Below are 22,710 nucleotides of genomic sequence, written 5' to 3'. Positions count from 1 at the left end.
CACAAGGCCTAATATTTTCAAAGACTATTTTTAACATTTTCCAGGGCTCCACTATCAACAGCGGCTCAGCCACACACAGCCCTCGGTGTCTGCGAGCCTCACACACACCGACAGCACCCAGCCACATCACAGAAACCCTACAGAACTGGGCTTTTTCATGGATTAGTATGACTCTTCTTGAATTATGCTGTATCAGCTTTGTTCATGGAATCATCCTGCCCTAGCTAATAAATGAAATCCAAATGCATATTTTATCTAACTTGCTTCAGCAAAGAATTGGAAGTGTTTCAATCTAAATAATGAAAAAAAAATTACACATAATTTAGTTATGCTATCAGTCAATTCCTGTGAAATCTCTAGCTGTGTTATCCCAGCTGTGTTTGAAAGTTAGGTAGTCATCAGGCCCTTCAGTAAGCTCTTAAAGCAGCAATGTTTGGAGTGGCACCATCTGAGATTAGTTTTTTCTCAGACCAAATTAAATGAGGAGACATGGCAACACTCTACTGCTGTTGATATCCCCTTTGCATAACATTTTTTTCCACACACAGACTCACCTGTCTTGTCAGAGTTGCAGAGAATAGTTTCCTTCTCAGCTCTTAATCCAGGACTAGGTCCATGTTTCATCCACAGAGTGATGGTGAATTGATCAGTTAAATTTTTTGGGACTATTCCATCGGGGATTTTGGCTCCTTGCTTTCCATCAAATTTAAAAATCATGTCATTGCTATCCATGAGGAGCCCAGCTGTCCAGTTGGTTGTTGCACTGGGAGATGGTAACAGGTCAATGGCACCTGAGGAAGCTCCTGCAAATCACATAATGAATAACACAATGAGAGACCAGTGAAAAAGCTGTGAAGATTAATATAGGCTAGGGTTCTGATTCACACTCTTTAGACTACTTTACCCAAATGGTCCTACCAGCCTCAATGCCAAATCACTGAAACATTATAAAACACCCACCATCATGAACCAGCAAGAGTTTTCTAGATTAAACGTTCTGCACAGAAAACTATAGAAAATAATGTAAAGTTATCTTTCTCAGAAATGTTCATTATTTTCTGAAATTCATTAATGACATTTCTTCAGCTATTCCAAGATCTGCTAAGTCAAAACAAATTTTCTGCATTTATCTTCCCTCCCTGACAGCATGAAGGTTTATGGGGATGATGTGCTGTAACATACAGCCCAGTGGGGATGATTGCAGGACAGGCCCCACAGTGTCCAGCAGCCAGCCATGGATATCCCCAATAATTCTGGGAGGAATGTCCATTCACAAGGGGGGGGGATTCACCCCAACCAGATAGTATCACTCCAGTGCTGCTTTCTGGTACATATTTCATGGTTGGAGCTCTGTGTGTTCTTTAAGCACCATGGTACCAAGATCTGATAAAACAGCACAGTTCTTCACAGCTCTGTGTTTGCTTACAGCTGAACAACTGCCTGGCACTATGAAAACCATGCAAGGAGCTACCCAGAGCATGCACCTACTGGTGAAAGACAGCCTGTAGCAGGAAATAAGATTCCTAGAGTAAAAAGCACAGACAATCTTTGTATTCCTCTTGCTGCTTTGTCAAGTAACAATATGGTGAGCAAACTGTGATGGCATTAAAAATCCCCTGCTAAGGTGTTCTGCCCTCCTTCACCATCCAGGAAGAGATAAAAGATCCCAAATCACTGCAGGAGTGCAAAAAAATTAAAGCCAAAAGTGTGTAGAATTGTTTCATACTAGCTTTTAATAAAAATGTATTATAGCAATGATTTGGAAATATTTATCTTATTCTGTAATGGAATGTCTTGGGTTCTCCAAAATTTACTACTGTAAAATGAGGCTATTTTGAAGTGATATTTTGAATATCAAAGCTAAAACCTACATGTTCATAAGTTTGAGCATGGAGATAAAGTGTATTTATTTTACAAACTGTAATTCTGGATAATACAGGACACTGCATTTGTGTAACCAGCACCAAGCTCAACAGGTTCTACTTTATCTGCCTATATTTGTATGGAGATTTATGGCTAAGTTTGGAATCTCATCCTGCTATGTGTTTTAATCCTGTCCTGAGAAAAATTGGATTATGTACTGGGGAGACTTGGCTGGAATAAATCATGCTTTTCCTATCCTAGTAAATCCAGCCAGAGTCCCAGGCTGCTCAGCCATGTACAGAGACAGACCTGGAACAATGCAAACAGGATCTCTTTGGAGGTGTTCCCAGAACAGCCTGACCAAATGTAGTGCCTGATGCCCTTTTCTCCCAAAAAGCTTCCAGAACAATGCAGGAGCTGTTGCATGAAGCTCAGTTTTGGGCTAAGACCCCTAAGGCACCTCCTGCATATGAAAGTGCTTATTTTCACAAGTGATTTATGCAGTCGGCCCCACCTCCTCTCCCAGTCCTGCACATTTGGGCTCCAAACTTTGTGCCAGGATAAGCACACAATGATGCTGCTCACTGAGCTGGACCAGACTGCTGGCTTAGCTGGAAACAAATGATCCAAATAACACCGAGCTCAAACTCTGCTTTGTGATCAGAACAACTTTGGGCCTCTTGCAATGCTTCACCAGCCAGGATAATGGAGAGAGGGCAGGATTGTGGCTGGAGCAGGGCCTCGAGGCTGACAGTGTTTCCCTGTCTCAGTTTCCCATCTGACACATGTGAGAATTAGCAATCCCATTATTTTCTATTTTATCTACATTTAGAGGGAAAGGAGACAACACCAGAGCCATCTTTCCACTGTATTTTAGGCTCCTTATCCGTGTTTATTTTGGTGTGATTTTTTCTGATATGTTTTTGCAATCCAAGTGGTGCCTTTTAGACAGTCTGTACTTTTTATTACTGTCAGGTAACAAGGTGAAAGAATGCTTTCTAAAATGCTTTGAGGCACAACACTAATAGTTCCTTGCCTTTAAAATGACTCAAGTGTAATTTAATCATTTAAGCTGCCCACCTTGACCATCCAAGGGGTGCAAATCTCTGGGTTATTGAAAAGTAGACTTGTACCTTCCATCATATAAATAATGAATTTTAATTCACCCTCCTTAACATCTGCCTTCTCCAGATTTCCAACAGATAAATGAAGAAATGAGCACAGGATTTATAAACTGGATCTCTAATTTTACAGAGAGAGCCTTGCATTTTACGTGGTGCAGAGCTGTATGAGTGATCAGTTCTGCACACTCTGCAATCACATCATGCTTCACTGCGTAAAAAAATTCAGGGTTTTCATCCTTTTCAAAGGATTTTATCATCCAACCATTAGTTAGAATAAGGTAACTTCTGGGAGAAAACTGATTTCCAGAAATAATTTAAGTGGCTTTCATAAGACTCCTCTCTACATTAAGGACGGTAAAAAATACTAAATAGCAAAGTGCAGGTCAGGCTAAATGCAATTCTCATGTAAAGCACATTGTCAGTTACAGACTTTTCATCAAAGTCCTGTTACAAGTTTCTACCATGTCTGCTTGCTATGAAGATATGGAAAACCTGGACCAAAAGAAAAATTCTTTCAGCGGTGAGAATTTCCCCCCTATTTACAGACACTCTTCTACTTTACTTGTTTTCTCAAGTAAATTCTCTTCCTTCACAGGTGAGGAGAGCTGAACTCAGAGCTGAAGTTCAGCAGGGATGTCTGTCCACTGCTCAGAGCTGCCTGCAGCCGCCACAATGGCCCTGCAGCCCCGAGAGATGCCTGTAATTCTCTTTTCTACTCCAGTGTCAGCAGGTGAGGCAGTCAAGCCACACTCTGCAAACTGAACCCCTGAGAGTTTGTACAGCCTTCCTCAGCTAAGGACTTCTACACCAGCTGAAGGTACCTCCTTTCAGCCTACACTTGAAATGATAATATTGTTGGATAGAGCTGCTATCATTGTTTGATTTCAAGGTAATAATTCTGTGGTTTAGGTCTTGTTCATAGGGGTCTTAGTTTACTGAGTGACAGTAACCTTTGCAGTTCAGGTCTGTAACAGCACAAAGCAAAGTTCTTTTGGCTGCTAATACAGCTTCTTAGAGGAGGCAAAAGTATTTGACTTTAGCTATTATATAAATACTATTTCTAGAATATTTATATATAATTTATATATAATATCTATATATTTAGCTATTATATAAATATTTAACATATTTATTTTTATTAAAATTTTCATATTTTATGAAATCAAGCCTTGGTCCGCCTCTCAGATTTAATATCATTACCATGATTAAGATGCATATTGGGGCAGATGGATTTTCATCTGCTCTTCTAGAGCCCAGGCAGTTGGATAAAGACATAGAATTGAAGTCATGATTGTTTCTGTGATCTTAACTAAGCAATTTTGAAGTTGAAAATATTCAGATTTTATGACAATGCTACTACTCCCATTCACCCTTACCTCCCTTTCTTCATCTCCACTGATAACTGATAATTGCAACTGCCAACCGTTTTTCCCTGGAAATTGCTTCTCCATTTTTAATAATTTAGTAACACTGGCTGAAATTTTTCATTTATAAAAATTATTTCCTAAAGGTTAGTGTATTGATCTTAACATACCTGCAGCACTGCTGGGTGATTACCAGAGCACCCAGAACCAAAATCCACCCATTTAAATGAAAAAAATTGCACAATTACTACTGTAGCTCAGACAGAAACCAGGCAAAGAGACAGGGAAGATGAGAATTAATGTCTACACCATCAGGGCTTCAGAGGAGGATGTTTCTCTACCAGGTCAGCTCTTATCTGAAGTTCATGTTTGTTAAATATTTTTGCCCAGAATAATATTTTACTTTTTGTTTCTTTGTCCTCTGGCACAGCACTGAGCAGCAGAACAGAAAGCTGGGTCAGGAGGACTGAAACACAACAGGGAGATTTAATTCCCTTCAAATCCTATGGTCTTCCTGTGATGGCAAATCTACACTGGAAATCTAACTACAGTGTCACACCACTATCTGTAGCAGAGGGAAGAAAGAAGGGGAAAGAGATGGAATGAGGAAGAAGGAAAAACTGAGAGGGGAATCGAAGCAGGAGAGAAAAAAAATTAAAAGAAGGCAGGGAGAAAGTATGAAGTAGAGTGAAAACAAATGGAAAAGAAGGATGGAGCAGCTGCCAAATATCATCACCCTCTCCATTTTCATTGCTACGATCCAAAGTGAGCCAGCTGAGCTAAATCCAAGCTCTGCATGCTTACAGGTCACAAGGAGCTGGTGCCTTGTTTGCAAAAACATTATTATGTCAATGGAAATCCATATCCATACCACATAATTTCTGCAGAGATTTTTCAGAGTAGGTTTCACGATCACAGCCCTTGCCGATGTAGTTGGTCTGCAGTTCAATGGTGGTGTGGATTGAGGACACTGGTCCATCACACGTTTCCAGGTGGATGCTGGGAAACAAGGGGATGCTGCCAGAGCCAGGCCTGTATTCAATCCGTTTGTTCCAGTCTGGAAAAGCAAACAAATCAAAACCAAGATCCAATGGTGAGTAAAAGAAAGGGAGTTATATAATTTCAAATTACATATTATTCTCAAAGGACACTGTCTAAGGCAAAAATAAGAGTCTCTGAAGTTGGCATCAATAAGCTACTGTGCTAAAAAAGTTGGATTTTGGCCCTGTTCTTCTAAGAGTGTCAGGCTCACTTAAGTAACACTTCTCCTGGTTGAGTCACACAAGCAGGGGCTACACACATCTCCTGACAAGAAGTGCTAATTGGTGTCAGTCTGGAGCTGCAGTGCCCACGCTCTGTGACAGACTACAAGCTGACTCTGCAGGGAGGAGGTTGTCTGCTGCACCCAATCTGGTCAGATTTCACAGCGTTGTGATAAGAACAAATACCTCCAAAGACCAGGCTAGACAAGTCACTCTAATATAACACCTCTGTAGTGCCACTTCTGGTCTTTGAACATCTTCCTTATTTTGTGAAGCACTGATGACAGGAAGTTCCAGCCAAAAGGATGACTCCTGCTTCCAGCTAGATCTGGCTAATCTGTGTTTATGCAGATGCCTCACAGCCCACAACATTTAAACAATCCCCTGCCACAGGCAGCCACCTGTTTGTGCCACACAAACCCCCTGTGCTGCTCAACTGAAGCATTTTAATGTTTGAAATCCAATTAATTATGGTGTATGCAACACGCTTCAGAGAAAACCCAAAAAAGCAGCAGTAATTACAAACATGTATTTTAGATGTCTTTACAGCTCCTATTTTCATCAAGTCACAGAATGGCTGGAGTTGGAATGGATCCTCAAAGCTCACTTACTCCATCCCACTGCTGTGGGCAGGGACACCTGCCACTAAACCAGGTTCCTCAAAGTCCCATCCAGCCTGACCTCAGGTTGAGGGATAGGGCATCCACAGCTTCTCTGGGCAACCTGTGCCATGCCTCAGCATCCTTATAGGAAAAAAAAATAATTTCATCTATCCAATCTAAATCCAACTTAAAGCTGTTGCCTCTTGTCCTGTCACTACAGGGCTCAGTAAAATCTTTCTATCCATCTTTCTTATAAGTCCTCTTCAAGCACTGAAAGGCCTCAGCAAGATCTCCATGGAGCCTTCTCCACACTGAACAACCCCAACTCTCAGTCCAGCCTTCCGGCCATGTTCATGGCCCTACCCCTCGTTGCTTTAACAAGTTCAAATCTTTCTAGGAAAAATAAGACTTCAAAAATGGAAAAGTTCTAGGTCTTGGCAAAATCCCTGAAAGCAAATGGACAGATATTTGTTCTAAGTATCAGTGGAAGGGAAAACTAATAGTGGATACAAATATGCATGTATGCATTTAGTAGGTGAAGGAGTTTGTGTTTTTCAACAGATCTCATTTCAGAAAGCTTAGGTCTTAAACTGCATTAAACTAAACATTTACAAGAAATTCTAAACATCCATGCAAACACTGAAGTGTAAGTCATTAGTCCAGAATCCAGGCAATGATGCCACAACCACTGGTCTGCATTTCAGAATTCTCCAATCTTCTTTCTGACATAACCCAATTGGTTTTTACTAAAATCTTCAGGACTAGTACATCATGACTAAGACAACCATGACTTCCCTTGCACATATAACTGAGTTACTATTTGAGTTGTAATTTTCATGTAATTCACTCCATTTGTTCCACATTAAGTTAGACTTGATCTACAGTATTGCATAATTTCTCTGCAATTGTTGGTTTAAACAGTTCCATTAGAATTCCAAGTACCATATATGGGACATCATACAATAATAAGTTTCTGTTCCCTCTCCATTGCAGAAATTTGAGGTTAACAATTTTCCAATAGAACAAGAGCAGCAAATTCTTTGAGCTTCTTCAGGTAAAAATAAAGTAATTTGCTGGTTTTATGCAAACTAATAATATATTAAGTTTTGATCTTTATAATCTCTTATTCACCAGTTCAGGCATTGTATTCCTCTACCCCAAAAAGAAAAAAAAGTCTTATATATGTCTGGAACCTTTCTGACTATTTCAGCAGCTTTCAGCCACATTTTTCATTTCTCAGCTATACCAAATGGACCAGTACTCATGCAAAATATTCCTTAGGGGATGTAAGATATGACTGAATTATAAACTGCAAGGTGCCTGAAGCTGCACACTCACCTCCAGCTATACAAGGAGTGTCCTATAAAACTCACATCATGTAAAATGCAACTGCTCACGAGGAAGAATGATGGGAGGCCTCTGTTTCTGCCACAAGAACTGGAGGAGGTATTTTGTTTCATGCTTGTTTTCATCTTGGCAGAAGTGGGAATTTGTACCCAGAGATCATAAACCCTGCACCTCCCTAAACCACTCACATTTATCTCAGTTCTAGATTGTAAAACATCAGCTAGACTTGAACTAGTGTCTTTGCACCTTGGTCTACTGCATCTACCACAGACCAATCCCTATCCTAAACTGCACCAGCACTTCTTCCTTCACTGACTTAGTGCAGATTTAGGAATTCCACCAAGAAGTCCCTCTCCATGCCAAAGGCATTCCCAGGTAGGTGTGAGGCAAAACTGGAGCAGGTTACAATTCTGTGATGGCAGAACCGTCCCCAAAGGCAGCAACAGCTCTGATAAAAAACAACTGGCTTATTCCCACAGAACCTGCCCCCAAGCACTCAGCTCCCAGAGCTGTGAAGCTGAGGCCAGCACCCTCTGCATCTCACCACCACTGCAGGCAGCAACGCTGGGAAATGCACAGAGCTGGAACAAGCAACAGTAAGCGGTAGTAACAGTGCAAAGAAATTACTGTGACAGTAACCCAAGTCCTTGATTTAATTTTGAATGGTGTATTTTGCTTTCTCTCAGAATAACATCCCACACTGGACTTACTCAAAAGATCAGCACCTTCCCTTCAGGAATGTGGTGGTACTTTTTCATTTCCTCTGGAGTGACTCACAGGAAAAGTCTTATGTAACCTGAACCTGCAAATACCTCTAAATTTAAGTATTTTCTAGATATGCTCAGATACATAACCCCACCTGAACTGGCAGGCTGCACTTAGATGAACTAAACCCAACCAACACAGTTCCTGCTTTGACACAAACCTGACCCAAGTCCTGCTAGAACACGACATTACACAGCAAACTTAGGAAAGTAAATGCTGTCAGCGTAGAAGACCGATCCCAGGGGGAAAGTCTGAATAAAACTAGCACTGTTTAGTCCTGCAGCCACTGTTTTGATTTTATAATTCAGCAGGCTTTTGCTTGCTTTGCCACTTGTAGCATGAAGGGGCTCCAGACAAGGCAAGACAGCCCCAGCTGGGTTATGCCTACAATTAGAGTATCAAATGTCAAGCTTGTGGTTCAGATTTCATCAATTATAAAGCAACTATGTAAACATGCATCTTGATCGCTGAGATACTCAAACGATCCCAAGATCAAAATGGATCAAACTTCAGTGACAGTTTGAGCCTTTAAAAGTAAATCCCAATGCACTGAACAAATTTTCCTTTTAACAACAGATGGGTAGTATAAAGACGGTGCTTGATCTCTAAACTTAAGGTTTTCTGTACTGTCTTTGTGATCCATGTTTTATATTTTCATTAATTTCTAATGCTAGATGACACTGAGGGGTTTAATCTGATTTTTTTTTTCCTTGAAGATCACACAGAGGAGGTTTGACACGGTTCACATCTCCTACATGTGTGTGGCCATAAACTTTGTTTCCATTTCACAGTGTTAAAAATGATGGTGATGTAATTAAAGATAATTGTAACACAATGAAATACGAAACTTCTCTCCTGTTACACTGAAGATAGGCATCTTGGCAGCTAAATGTAAGATAAAATTTATGTGGTGCCGTTAGTGAGTCTCTGCAGCATCGCTACATAATTGCTGGAACAGAAGGTTCCCAGAGCAGTGTAATTGGTATCTCTTCTGTTTCCTCTGCAGCATTCTCACATCTGTGCTGTTTATGTGGGCTAGAGACTTGGCTAAAGGTTACTCTGGTGCCTTTTTAATGTGAAATAAGATGAGTGACTTGTTAAGGAAATGGTAATCAGGTCTGACTCAGTTAAAGGGTTTCCACAGCAAAGAGAAAACTCAAACTAATGTCCCAAGCTCTGCTGGTTTGCTAAGAGATTTAAGTGCACATCTCAAAGCATAAACAAACATTCATATACACCTTCTCCTTGTGCAGTATGTTGATAGTTTCAAAAAGACAAAAAAGAGACAGAAATTTGTGCTTAGTACAGGACAATGGAAAGGCTGATGCTGCAGGAGCTGGTGAACCCAACCGAGTAACTGTTGTGCTCAACCTACTGGCACTGAATATTCTATCAAGTGATAAAGTTCCCAGACCTAACGGTGCTTAATTATGTGAAATAAACACATAAGAATCTAAAAACCATGAAACAGCATGGCTTAAGCTATTATTTGTCATGAGATTTCATTTGAATAATCTATTTCCCACAGTGTCAGAGCCCCAAGGGCACTAACAAGCCCTAATGAACCTCCACAAGCTTCACCTGGGGCCTCCATTTGCCCTTCCATGGGCCTGGAGCTTTGTCTAAGCTCACCCCCATCAGACTGGGCTGCAGGTGCTGGTCTGTCTCAGCCACGGCATCTCTGGATCCAGGAGCCAGCCCAGGGCTTGCTGCTCGGGCTTGACAGAGCCTCAGCACTGTGGAGCGGCCCAGTGCCTGATCCCAATCCTTATCCATGGATCCCAATCCTCATCCATGGATCCCTGTCACAGTTTGCAATCCCTGCTTCACAATTTAGCTGCCAAATAAGTTTGGCCTTGTCAGACCTTCAACCTCGGCCAGCCTAGAGGTAAAAAAAGTCCTCAGATGAGGCAGGGATAGGTTGGATTCAAATCTACACAGGGGCTTCACCTGTCACGTGCCATCCTAAGCTGCAGACATCTCCCTGGTCAGGAGCTGGGCTGTGAGGGGATCAGCCCAACCAGCAGCTGAGACCAGGCTGTTTTAAGCCCCAGGAGGAACTCTGGCTGTTTTAAGCCCCAGTAGGAACTCGCTGTGGGCAGTAAAGCTCACGGCTGTGGCGTGAAGCTCTGAGGTCTGTGTGTCCTTCCTGTCTCCAACCACTGACCCCACACGTGCACATGGCCCCTCACATAATAAATCCCCCCTCCTGGGACCTGCCTCCTCCCCAGGAGGGGGGGATCTGGCATCTTGGCTGACCCAGGCCCCCTTCTCTGGGTCTGCCCTGCTCCCCTCAGCAGGGTCAGGGCTTGGCCCTGGGTGACAAATACCTCACCCCACCCTGCCAGCTCTGTTCTTACAGTTGGCTCTCTGCTTGCTTTCCTTAGGGAAATTACCTTCTTCTTGCCAGGTTTGAGTTGGTCACAGGCTTCTAACGTCTCTGCTGGAGAGTCGGCAAAGTGCTTCTCAGATTCTCAAAGACAGACTCTGAAACACTGCATGGAGCAGTTACCCAAATCAGTGAACTGGGAATTGTAACTGTTGTGGAAAGCCTTAAATTTTTCAGCCCAAGGTCTAAGAATATGTGGCGCTATTTACATGCAGAGAAAAAAAAATCATAAGGAAAAGCTTCAAACCTAACTGGATACCCTGCAGTGCTTTAACTTTTGGGCAGAGGAAATGTTAATGGAATGATGCTGTCAGCTGCATCTCAGAGATAAGAAACTTCTCAATGAAATGATAATTACCTCAGTAAAGCTCAGAAGGATCTTGCAGTGAAAATTCTAAGAAGAAATGACTAGTTTTGTAGTTGCAAATACAGAAATGTGAACAAAGGAGTTATCTTCCACAGAGTTATATGGAAATAAAAATCTAGTTAAATAGGTCTAAAATTAATGGAGGTTTTGTATCACTTAAGGTGGAAAAGACTGGCTTCAGTATTTCAGTCCTCACAGATAAGCAGAACAGCCTGCAAGAGAGGGCAATAATGGGTAACTCTGCAAAGGTGAAGCTCATGGTACACAGGGAACTCTCTGGTAATGATCCCTGTGAGCCTGCCTTGGGAGTGTTGATATTTCCATTGGCAGTCCTGGCACAAGACCAGGACCGTGTTAGTTACTGTTGCCAGTGAAGGGAAAGGAAAGCAGTGCCACACTAGAAGTCAGTTCTAGAAAGAAGATATCCTAAAGACAGAAAAAGATGATCTTGAGAACTGGTGTTACAGAAACAGTGCTTAGTAATGATACAAAGTGCTCAAAAGTCCGGCAAACTTCTGAGAAATCACTGAAAAACAACAAATGGAAAAAGCTGATCTCATTAAGACAAGAAAGCACTTCCACAGGCCACCAGTCTGATACGGCCAGGCAAAAGCAAGGCAGTCCTGGAATATCTAAAGCACTGTTTTCAGTAAGAGGACATGGTAAAAAGAAACATGGGAAGACCTGGAGTGCTCAGGGAAGATGAATTTAACTATAATGCAGATACAGAACTTACTAAAGAGAGCATATCTAAAAAATTAGATTGGAACAGGTATGACTGCTTTCTCTGAATATGTCTGGTAGTCAAAGCAAAGTAAAAACAACATAGATACAAGTAATAAAGGAAATATAATATGAATTTATGTAAATTTTAAGCTCAAAACTCGGTAGTACTCAGGAGTTGAGTTAATTTTCAGATGTCTGGAGTGATTATTTAGAGTGGGTATTTTACTAAAATGGTGCCATTCAAGTTAACAGCTGAATGTAAGTATTTCATCCTGATTACCCTGGTTGAAGGATGTGTGTCTAATGCATGCATAGGGGTGCCAAGCCTAGACTGGCATAAAGACTCCCTGCTTCACAATAAATTTCATTTATAAAAATATGGGTGAATATCTAATAGCTAAGACAACACAAGGATGGTGTTTTGAGCTGCTAGGTGTCTGCACAGGAGTAATGCAAATTGATTTGTGTTTAGTGCAGAAATTACTTGGCCCTTTTAAATTGTTCTGGAAGACTGAGAACATTACCTTCATCAGCGAGCTTTCTGCACTTGACCAGCCTCCTCCAAATAATCAGTTCCCTTAGTAAATCATTCCTCCTTGTTAAAAGCATTGGCAGAATGAAAGCCAATATGGTTTTGGTTTTCCTCAGTAACTGGATCTTACTAGAAAGCCCTCAAGAAAACCATTCTGAAGTCACTCAGCTACTGCAAACAACATCTCTGAGGAATGTTGACTCAGAAGTGATGTGAGATCACTCTGCTACTGAAATGAAAGGTCCTGCCCTTCTTTGTACAAAAAAAAAAAAAAGATTTTATTTCAGCAGGCAGGGCAAGCTGATCTGACTGCACACAGCCTCTGAATGCCCATTCAGCCTCAAAGAGGTGCTAGGAATGTGCCTTTAGGAAGGGCCCAGGTCACCTTAGTGGGCCCAACATGCCTTAGGAAGGAAATGATTGCACTATCTCTGATACACTAACAACCTTTCAAGAATATTTTTATAATCTATTGGGTGAATAAACAGAGAGAAGCTTTTATTTCAAAACTATTTTTAAGCCAACACTATGTAAAAGTAATTTAATTTTTTAGGACTATCTCTTTTAAGATAAATTTTTAAAGAACTTCAACCTTATTCTTTTTCTTGCGTAGTTGGGTGTGGACACATATGGGTTCACAGACCTTGGAAGATAAATGCAAGAAATCTTTTCAGACTGGTAAAACACTTGAGGCTGGATGCTGTGAAATCCTGTTTTGTATTTGGAGTCCTAACTGTCCAACTGCAGGTCAGTCACCATTGCCTATGCAAGGCCATATGGAAAAAGTCTCCTTTCACAAGGGGAAACAAAGTGACTTTTGAGTTCTGGGCTGTTGTCTTTGCTCCACACTCATCTCCCAGGAAGCATAGCCATCCTTCCCTGTTGTGAGCTCTCTTTTATTTTCCCAGGGTATTCAGTTGGTTGATTCAGAGAAGTTTTTATTCTTCTAATAACTATTTTCTGTCTGAAATCAATTGCATTTTAGGGAGCAACCTCACTTGTGGTTTAATTGTCAGTAATTGAGCAGACCTCTGACAATCTCAAAACATATTTTTCAAGTTTTCAGGTCCATGATTCTACCCTTTTTTTTCTCTTTTTTTTTTTTTTGAGGCTAGACTCTTTCTCTCCCCACACAGTGCACTGGTCACCAGAGAGCCTGGTACAGGAATAACTGTTTTCAATTTTTTGCTGCCTTGCATCTTTCAGCACATTGGGTTATATTTAATTTCCATTTGTAACCCCACTATGGAAGGACAGTAACAGTTCTGTGAAAACTGTTCCTGAAAGTAACAGAAATGTGACAAAAGGTTACAATACCATAAATGACCAAAAGGAAACCTGGTCTAGATTACATGACTTTGTCTAACTTCACCTCATGTTATTTAATGAAAATACTTTATGGATGTTTAGTGCTGGGGTGCCACAAGTCTGTCCACCCTGCTTTGAATAAGGAAGAATAAGAGATCAGTATTTGTGACATGAAAACAATGTAGTGGAAGGAACCCCACTGAAAGTGAATGCCTGGGAAGAAGTGCAGTGTGAGCTTTGTGCCCACAGAACTGAGACCAGACTTCCCCCCGGAGGGAGGGACAGAAACTGGGGAAGGTGTTGAAGATAACAGGTTTTGCTTGGGATGGAAACCCCATAATTGTGTTTAAAAATGTTTTAAACCAAAAATCCAAGTATCTTCAACTGCAGATTGAGCCATTATGATGTCAGGAGTACTGTCATCATCCAGCTTTTCTTGGTAATTCTGTCCTTTACCTACCTGGCAGGACGTGGTCACTGCACTGTTTAGAAATCATGGACATGAAAACACAGCTGGCATGAAGAGATTTTGTAAATGCACAGCTCTAGAAGTCACTTGACAAAACTCAGTAATGAGAATTTCCAATTAAAATAACTGATTAGGAAGTCATCCAGCCCATTGATTTACATTTTTAGCTTGCTCAGTATACAAATAATACTCCAGAGTGGTCTGCTCAGAAAGCAGATGCCAGCTTGGGTCAAGTTTTTTTCTAGAGTAGCCTCTGAATAGAGGGTAGGGTTTTTTGCTGAAAATGTCTGTGTGGGGATCTGGCTGCTGGTGGATTAATGCCCATCATCAGAGAGCAGGGAAGCAGCTCCCGGATTTAATGAAGACTTCAATGCTGTTAGCCCAAGGAAATATTGATTAAAGGAAAGCACCTTGGCTTGTGGAGCCTTATTTGCTCTGCCACACATCAGTCACATGCTGTTGGCCTCAAGAAACAGGAATAATTGTGAATTGCTTTACATCAGCCTGTTCTTCCCTCTCCCAGCCCTGCACAGTGGAGGTTATCTGAAGGGCATCTACACTGAAATTGGCTGCAATAAAATTTTTAATACTGAAGTTGCATTAGACTACTCCAATCTCTATTCATGATAGTTACATAAACAAGTGCACAATATTTCAAATTACAAAAGCCCTTAGCTTTCAAGAACTAAGTGCCAATGCCATAAATTGGAATTCTGAGTATTTATTTGTTCAGAATAACACTGAAGAACAAAAAAAAAAATCACCTATTTTAGCAACATCTCTATCATAACCAAGGACTCAGAATATTCCTCTTTTCTGTCAAAAACCTCCCATTATTTTACTTCCTGAAGTCCTCCAATCTTTACAAATATAGCATTATTTCAAAGAAGATGGAACAAACTTGCTGGCTGCCCCTTTGTGGGGAGGTCACAGAGCACCAAACAAAGGGAAGAAAGAACACTATTAATATCTTCCATTTCTAGTCTCCAGATTTCCTCTAAGTACTACAAATACTCTCGGAAAGTTTTGCTTATTTGATCTTATTTTTTTCCCTAGAAACAAGTGATTTTTACTGGCTCAAACTGGCAAACAGCATCACCTACATGAATTTCTCCACCTGTAAAAATAAAAAAGTATAAAAAAATCTCTTTAAAAGAGAAATGTATAAATTTCTGGAATGCTTATGGTGTAGCTCATTTTCTAATTACAGTTAATGAATTAATAATAATTAAGCAATGAGGCCCTATCTACCCAATTGTTTACTTAAAGACCTTCTACCCTGAGCAGGAGACATCCCCCTGCATTTTGTGCTCCTTGACCTGGGGATGTGCCAGGAGGTGGAGACTCGTGCGTTTGACAGATGGAAAGGTACAAATAACAAACAAAGCATCAAAAACACACCCCAAACCCTGATCAAACCTGTTTGAGATTGTTCCTTTTCCTTTTATTGGCTGCCTAGTGTCAAACCCACCTGATGGAGCCAGTAACAAGCATAACAACCACATGAACTGTGAAATAATACTGGGCAACAGAAATACACCATTACCACACCTTTGCAAAACTTATTCACTCAATAAAATACCTGAATAAAAAAAATATAGAAATGAAAAAAATATTCACCTGTTACGCCCATTTTAATACAAATCTTGAGCTAATTTGGGGATAATTAATTTATCTGAGATAACTCCATAAAAGGGAAACAAAATATTTCTCTAGTGTAAAGAGACCATAATAGTTTTATAGAATAAATCATGTGAAGAGTAATATCAGTTAGAAAATGTGAAATTACTTCATAGGCATTATGGTTTCTTTCAACAAAAATGTTCTTCAAATACTTGGGTACTCGTACATCCCAAAAAACTGAAACGTGGCTCTGCTCCAAGTGAGGGCTGTGGAAATGGAATCCTGCTATTGCAAACATTTCATTACTAGCTCCTCTAGACGAGAGCTTCTCATTTCCCAAAGAAAATATTTTTTTCTTTTAAATGACAAGCTGCAAATTTACCTTTAAGTACAACAGCCAAATTGATTTTTTCCTTCTCAATCATTATGTTTAAAAATTACAATTATGAAGGTCAAGTTAATCCTGAATGACACCTGCATAACGTGGTCACATCCAATTTGTTTGTCTGTAATCCAGCCCTCATTTCCATCTCAATTCCTAATAATTAGAGGCATATATATTTTCCCTGTGCACTGTCAGCTGGGGTTTTCTCTATTCCAGACAGGGTATAGATCCTTACAGCCTCTTTAGAAAATCAAATTGATTCCTACCAGAATGTCTCAGTATCAAGACAGGAATCAGCTTTAAAGATGCTTTTCACTCCCACTGAGGGTGCCTTGGCTCCTGCATGCAATAAAAGCCAATCCTGAACCTTCAACAAGATAATGTGAACAACTCCAGCTCACATGGCAGAAATACCTTGCCACAGTAGCTTCAAAAACATTATTTTAAGGAATAGTAGGACAATGGCAAAACAGCATCATTTTTTTTAAACCTTCCAGAATATTCTCATAAGATAACTTATTAGACTCACAAGATAACTTACTGGAATAGAAATTTGCCTTCTTTTTATCTGATCTGCTCTTTGCCTAGAGAAGAAGTATGGCAAATGTAAGCAGATATGGGATTATCATTCACTTTGTTAGCAGGCTTGGAATGAGGCAGAAGAAATAGCAGTAGTTTTTCACACCAGTACAACAAGCACCCTCCTCTCCTTACTGCGAGGTAGAGGGAAAACACCAAAGGAAAGAGATTTAAATAAAGAATTAAAATAGAAAAGCTATTCAACCTTACCTTGCCAGCCTGGTTTGCACACAGGCTTGACATTAACTCGTACCAAGACATCTTCTGTCGCACGCTTCTGCCCACAGTCAAAAGCTGTGACCATTATCTCATACTGGTGCTGTTTATCATAGCTCAGTTTCTCGGTGTTCCTGATGTTACCTAGAGGTTCAACACAAGAAAACATTCAGAGATTCATTCTTGGCTGGGCATGCCCAGACTGCAACATTTGGGTCCTGGTTCATCAGGTGCTTTGTGACTTTGAGCTCTCTTGTGACCGTGTTCACGGGGGTCTCAGGTTGAGGGAAGAGATGAGAAGGTTGACTCCATGTTTCAGAAGGCTTGATTTATTATTTTATGATATATATTACATTAAAACTACACTAAAAGAATAGAAGAAAGGATTTCATCAGAAGACCAGCTAAGAATAGAATAGGAAAGAAGGAATGATAACAAAGGCAGCTGTCTTGGACTCTCTGTCTGAGCCAGCTGATTGTAATTTGCCATTAATTAGAAACAACCACATGAGCCAATCCCAGCTGCACCTGTTGCATTCCACAGCAGCAGATAACCATTGTTTGCATTTTGTTCCTGAGGCCTCTCAGCTTCTCAGAGGAAAAATCCTAAGGAAAGGATTTTCCATAAAAGATGTCTGTGACACTCTCTGAAGCACACAGGACATGCAGAGGCAGGACATTCTGAGGAATGGGAAGGATTTTCTTTCAATCCAGCAGAGAAATAAGATACTTGTAGGAAAATGTAAGATGGGAGTGATATAATATGGGCATGGCTCTGTCAAAAAACATCTGCTCAACAACACTTTCTAGAGTAAGACAGTAAAAGTAATTAGCAGTTACATCTTGACACTGGAGCTAGGAGTAGGTGCACCCTCCTTTTCCACATCTGCCATAATACCTGGCTTTAACAGCCACAATCCTGAGATCCACTACTGAACCCAAGCATCTTCCTGTTTTCTCAAAAGCTATTACCCTGTAGGTGAGAGACATTTTAAAAATAGGAAAAGCCCTAGAATCACCTCCTGCATTACAGTGTTTAGCAGTATTTGATAGGGCAGCACAGAGTTATCACATGCAAAATAAAACCCAGCAACAACAGGGTTTATCTGCTGAACCTGACACACATAAAAAGGTAACAAATTGCCTCCTTTGGGAACAAAGACAACAGAACTTTCAGAAGGAAAGGGAAAGATCTTTCTCTGAATAGTTCCTGGAGGACTGTGAGAGCACCATGCAAAAATATATGGGTTTTCTATTAACAAGTTCAATGTTTTAATCCTGTCCATTTCCACTGAAATTTACTTTTTGCACAAGTTGAAGCTTCATCCTGTTTAATTAATTTCATGCTTTTGCTCAGGGCTGTTTGTTTTACTATCTCTTTGAATGAGGATTTTTGTACTAGAATTCAAAGAACAAACTTACTGTGCAGCAGTGCTACACGTAACATCTGCTTGCAAGCAAGGATCAGCAAAATCCAATTGTTTGTGCTAAATTTGAAATGGGCAGCCCCCCATATCCTGGGATTTAGTCAGATGCAGTGAACCAGTCCCTACAGGTGCCTGGCCAAAGTCTCTTTTGTTAGGCACAAAACACTAGGTTTGGTTTGAGAATTTGGTTTTCATTTTCTTTTTTCTTTTCACTCAAGTGAGTGAGAGACAAGAGAAAGCAGAAAAATGCAGCTTCTTAAAAGATGACTTTCACTAAACTCCATTAATTTGACAAGTGAAGACTTTTAGCCGCTGTCTCTCTACATCCCACTCCTTTTCTTGTCAGAGCCCACCACTTTGCTTTTTACTACTACTACTACATTAAAGCCAAACCTAGGAGTTAATTGAAATGGATGCAAAACTTTCCAGGTCAGGCCTGAAGAAAGGCTGTTGTTTGGATTTAACACCACCTTCAGGTTCAGAACCTGTAGTTTAAATAGACCCTTGCATCTGCAGTTATAGGTCAGGCCCAATACCCCATTTACTGCTGGGTCTGAGTCTCTCCTGCTCTCTTTGTGGGCAGGGCACACAGGAGGACAAACCCTTCTCATATTTTAATGTCTTGAAAGGAAAAATGGAATGAGCTGCTGAAGGCTGATTTGTATCCAGGGCAGTGTCCTGCAGACTCTGGGGTTCTCTCTCTAGGGTACCTCATGTCACCAGGTGTTCTTAGGCCTACCATGGGCACAGATCTTTGCACCCCACAAGAACTGAAACAACCACATCAACTACTGTCAGAACTCAGTGCATCCCTCTGGGTGTCCAGAGCTGCTGGGACCCCTGCCAGGGGCTCAGAGACCCTGGCACACAGCCCAGAACACCTGGGGGTTTGATTATGACCTGTGGAGAAAATTACCAGCTTGGTATGAAGACCTGAAAGCCACAGAAGTTTAAATAATGTAATAATAAAATTATCACTGGGTGAAGGGGTGGATTTTGGGGTTTTTAGAATGGGGGTTTTGGGGACAAGATGGAGGGACTTGGGCGTGTCCAGCCTTTCTTCTTCTTCTCTATCTTCATCTTCTGCTGTGATGGTGGCACTTTTGGATTGGTCTAGAGTAGAAGCTCACTGTCTAACACAGGTGATAGGTATAGGAAAGCAATTGTAAACATGTTATCAGTAGTTTGTAGTATAAAGAGATAACACCGCCCCGGGGGCAGGCAGAGCGCCGCTGTCTGTCCTGCTGAGCGGACCTCGGCTGGACAGGAGAAAAATTTTTATAGATAAGATACAATAAACAACTCTGAGACGGAGAACTGAAGAACTCTGGCTCATTCTTCGAATGTGCCGAAACAGAGACTTTGCATGGGCTGTCTTGGGGCTGCAATAAACTGCAGAACTCCCAAGAAACGACTTCATTGGGTTTTGAGTTAGTGATTGACAAAACAATCTAATCGCCCATTTTACTACCTTGAGTTGCCTAATTAGTGGCTGCCTAAGAGGATTTAATGAAAAACTGCCACTCTATGTATATACTTAATTACTGACTTTATAGCTGCTCAGTTCTTCTGTCCTTTCTCCATTATATTATTTCATATATGAATCTTTATATTTCCCTATTTGGTTCTTCTTAGTATTACTTTAGTCTGTGATTAGCAAAGATAATTCTCAAGAAACCAAAACTGTCCAAATTTTTGTTAGCAGACTGCAAAAATTTGTGTGGCACATTAACTGTCCTACAGGATTTATAAATCATTACAACATATTTACATTTCATTAAATCTATCTTCCAAGATCTGTATTTCATTATGGCCATTTCAGATTTGGACTACAAAGATTCTGACTCTTAGGTGTTGTTCTGGAAGGTCATTTGGATGACTTGCAGATGTTACCCAATAGTTTATTGATTTCCTAATATTTTTTTTTCTTACCTCTGATGCTTTATGATTCTTTGGGTTTTTATAACTTAATCAATACAATTAAAAAGCTGACACAGAAGGAAAACACTATAAACACAGACTAAGTAAAGTTTTAGAGATCAAAGTTTCTGTTTGCATCTCACCCACAGACAAAAAAAGTAATTAATAACATTAAAAAGAGAAAATTTTAATGGAGAAGTGCATTTCTACACAATTCAAAATTAGGCCATACATTTTTTATTCAGTTTTCCTAAATATCTGCCTTTCCCTGGAAATACCCAGAGCTATAACCAGTTTTCAAACAACAAAAAGCAGATCAGTGACTAGAGGAATATAAAAAGACCTTCCTGAGGACACAGGAGGACATTTACACCTCTGTTTCTTCAAAGTCAGTTTTGGGGATAGGTGGATATAAACATCCCTCTTTTATGGCTCTTCCACCTTACTTTGGAGCAGACACAAGAATGGGGAAAAACTTGACTGATTTAGTATGGCAATTCCCTCCTAAATTCCACAGTCACTAAATCAATTGATCTTCTTGTCAAAAAGGTTCATTTTTAAATGACAATGGAAATAATCTGTCATTTAATAAAGCTATAAATATCAAATGCAGATGCTCAGCTATGAAGTTTGGCTTTACTTTTCTGGCAATATGAAGTGTGCACAGTTCCTACTGCAGCCCTGGGTGCTGTAAAGGGGGATTTTGTGAGGTCCTGTTCTGCCTAGGATTTGTAACCTGATAAAATCTGTATGGACTGGACAGGTGCCTGTCTCATCTTCACACTGAACAGTTTGAACATGCATTTGGGAAGTGCTCCCCAGAGCTAGGTGGCAAATAAGAACCATCCCCATTTTTGAGGTGAGACTAGGTCAGAGCTGTGACAGAATTTGTATTTATACCTGAGTTCCCAGATCATCTGACCATAATACCTAACAAATAAAGCACAAGATACATATGTGAATAAAAATGGGTTTTGCTGCCATTCTGATAGATCTGTGCATTGTGGTATAATTTTTCTGTCACCTGATAAGAGCCTACACAATATTGCTGCAGTAACTGACTTGATTTGGATTCTCTGCTAAGGATAAAATGAGATTAATCTGCATGCAATACTACTTTAAAACATATTACACCTTATACCTTTAATCACAGTTCTTTGCTCAGCAAAGCATAGATTTGTCCTCTGCCTTTACATGCCTGTGTTTTATGACTCAGAGTTCATTGCCCTCTGAGTTGGGCTCATCATACACGAGACTGATTTTTACTAGTGCTATAGTTTCAGAACACAAAGTAATTTATCCACAAGGAAATCACATACCAAGGGCCAGAGTTCCCAAAGATAACTGAGAAGTTTTATATTACCTTCCCAAAGTGCCTAAGCTACCAGGACCTGCAGGAAATACCCTCAGGCTGATGCTGCTTCCTGTGCCCACTCACTCCTGCCTCCCATGGAGTGGGGATGAGGCAGCCTGTGCACCAACACCTGAGCCTGCAGGGCTCTCTCTGCCTCTCAACAAACCTTCCCCAATGTGTAATTCAATTTTTCAAGCCCACAAAAATGCTCCATGCATGGATATAGGGACAAGAAGTAAGTTTTACCTAACAAGACACTGACCTGTCAGAAGAAAAAGAGCTGATGATTTAGCTTCATCTTTTTACAGACCTACATTTAGGGTTAGTTTTCTATATTGGTCATGAAAAAGTCCACCATCTGGGGCAGACAGTGGCATGTTTTCCTCACAATTCACCCTCACCTCCATCTTTTGGGGCCCCTTGCAATATTTAGATTTGATTTTAAGGTATTTACTTATCCTCCTTCTGAGCAATGAAGCTCCACATGTAGGTGACTGAAAAGCATAAAAAAATCAGAACCTGCAGGAGACCTAAGAACCCAGATTTGTATTTCACAATGGCTAAAAAAAGGACCCTGTTAACAAAATCCTAATCAGCACAGTATTACCAGACAGTCCCAGGCATCTCATACATCTATTTTAACCACCCGACTGGGAACAAAAATGGGCATGTTTCCATAGAATTTGCACCACAGAAAGTTTCTATCAGCTGCCATAGTGAGACATTCTCAGCAGTGAAATGTGTTGGAACTAAGCAACATATTTTTGTCACAAAATAAAAGTATAGTCATCTATTCTAACTTTGTCTCTAATCCCAATGGGTTTAAGCAATTACCATTATCTTAAAAAATTGCAAATTAGACTGCAATTACTGTTGGTTGTGGCAGCACTGTTCTTTTAGTGAACAAATAGATCAAAAATATTAATTGAACTCATGACCAAGAAACTGCAAGTATTGCAACCTTATACCAATTATTCACTGCAGGCTTTGAAGTCACATTTGAATCAATGATTTTTCTCATTGCCTTTGCTGAAAAGCAGGTCCCAGGCACATGAGGACAAAGATGTAACCAAGGACTCCTGACATTTC

The 22,710-nt window shown here is 40.4% G+C and overlaps 1 protein-coding gene across 1 annotated transcript in view; it reads right to left on the bottom strand.

Moving 5' to 3' along the window:
• CLSTN2 (calsyntenin 2) overlaps nt 1–22,710 on the bottom strand; it is a 193,287-nt gene that overhangs the window by 58,504 nt on the left and 112,073 nt on the right. The window contains exons 4-6 of the mRNA XM_066556816.1: nt 16,916–17,065; nt 5,223–5,408; nt 555–803 (exon numbers count right to left, since the gene is read on the bottom strand). Coding sequence (XP_066412913.1) covers nt 555–803; nt 5,223–5,408; nt 16,916–17,065 — 585 coding nt within the window. The remainder of the gene's footprint in view (nt 1–554; nt 804–5,222; nt 5,409–16,915; nt 17,066–22,710) is intronic.

Source organism: Molothrus aeneus, chromosome 10 (assembly GCF_037042795.1).
Source record: "Molothrus aeneus isolate 106 chromosome 10, BPBGC_Maene_1.0, whole genome shotgun sequence".
Classification (NCBI taxonomy): Eukaryota; Metazoa; Chordata; class Aves; order Passeriformes; family Icteridae; genus Molothrus; species Molothrus aeneus.
This window is presented reverse-complemented; position numbering and strand designations above follow the sequence as displayed.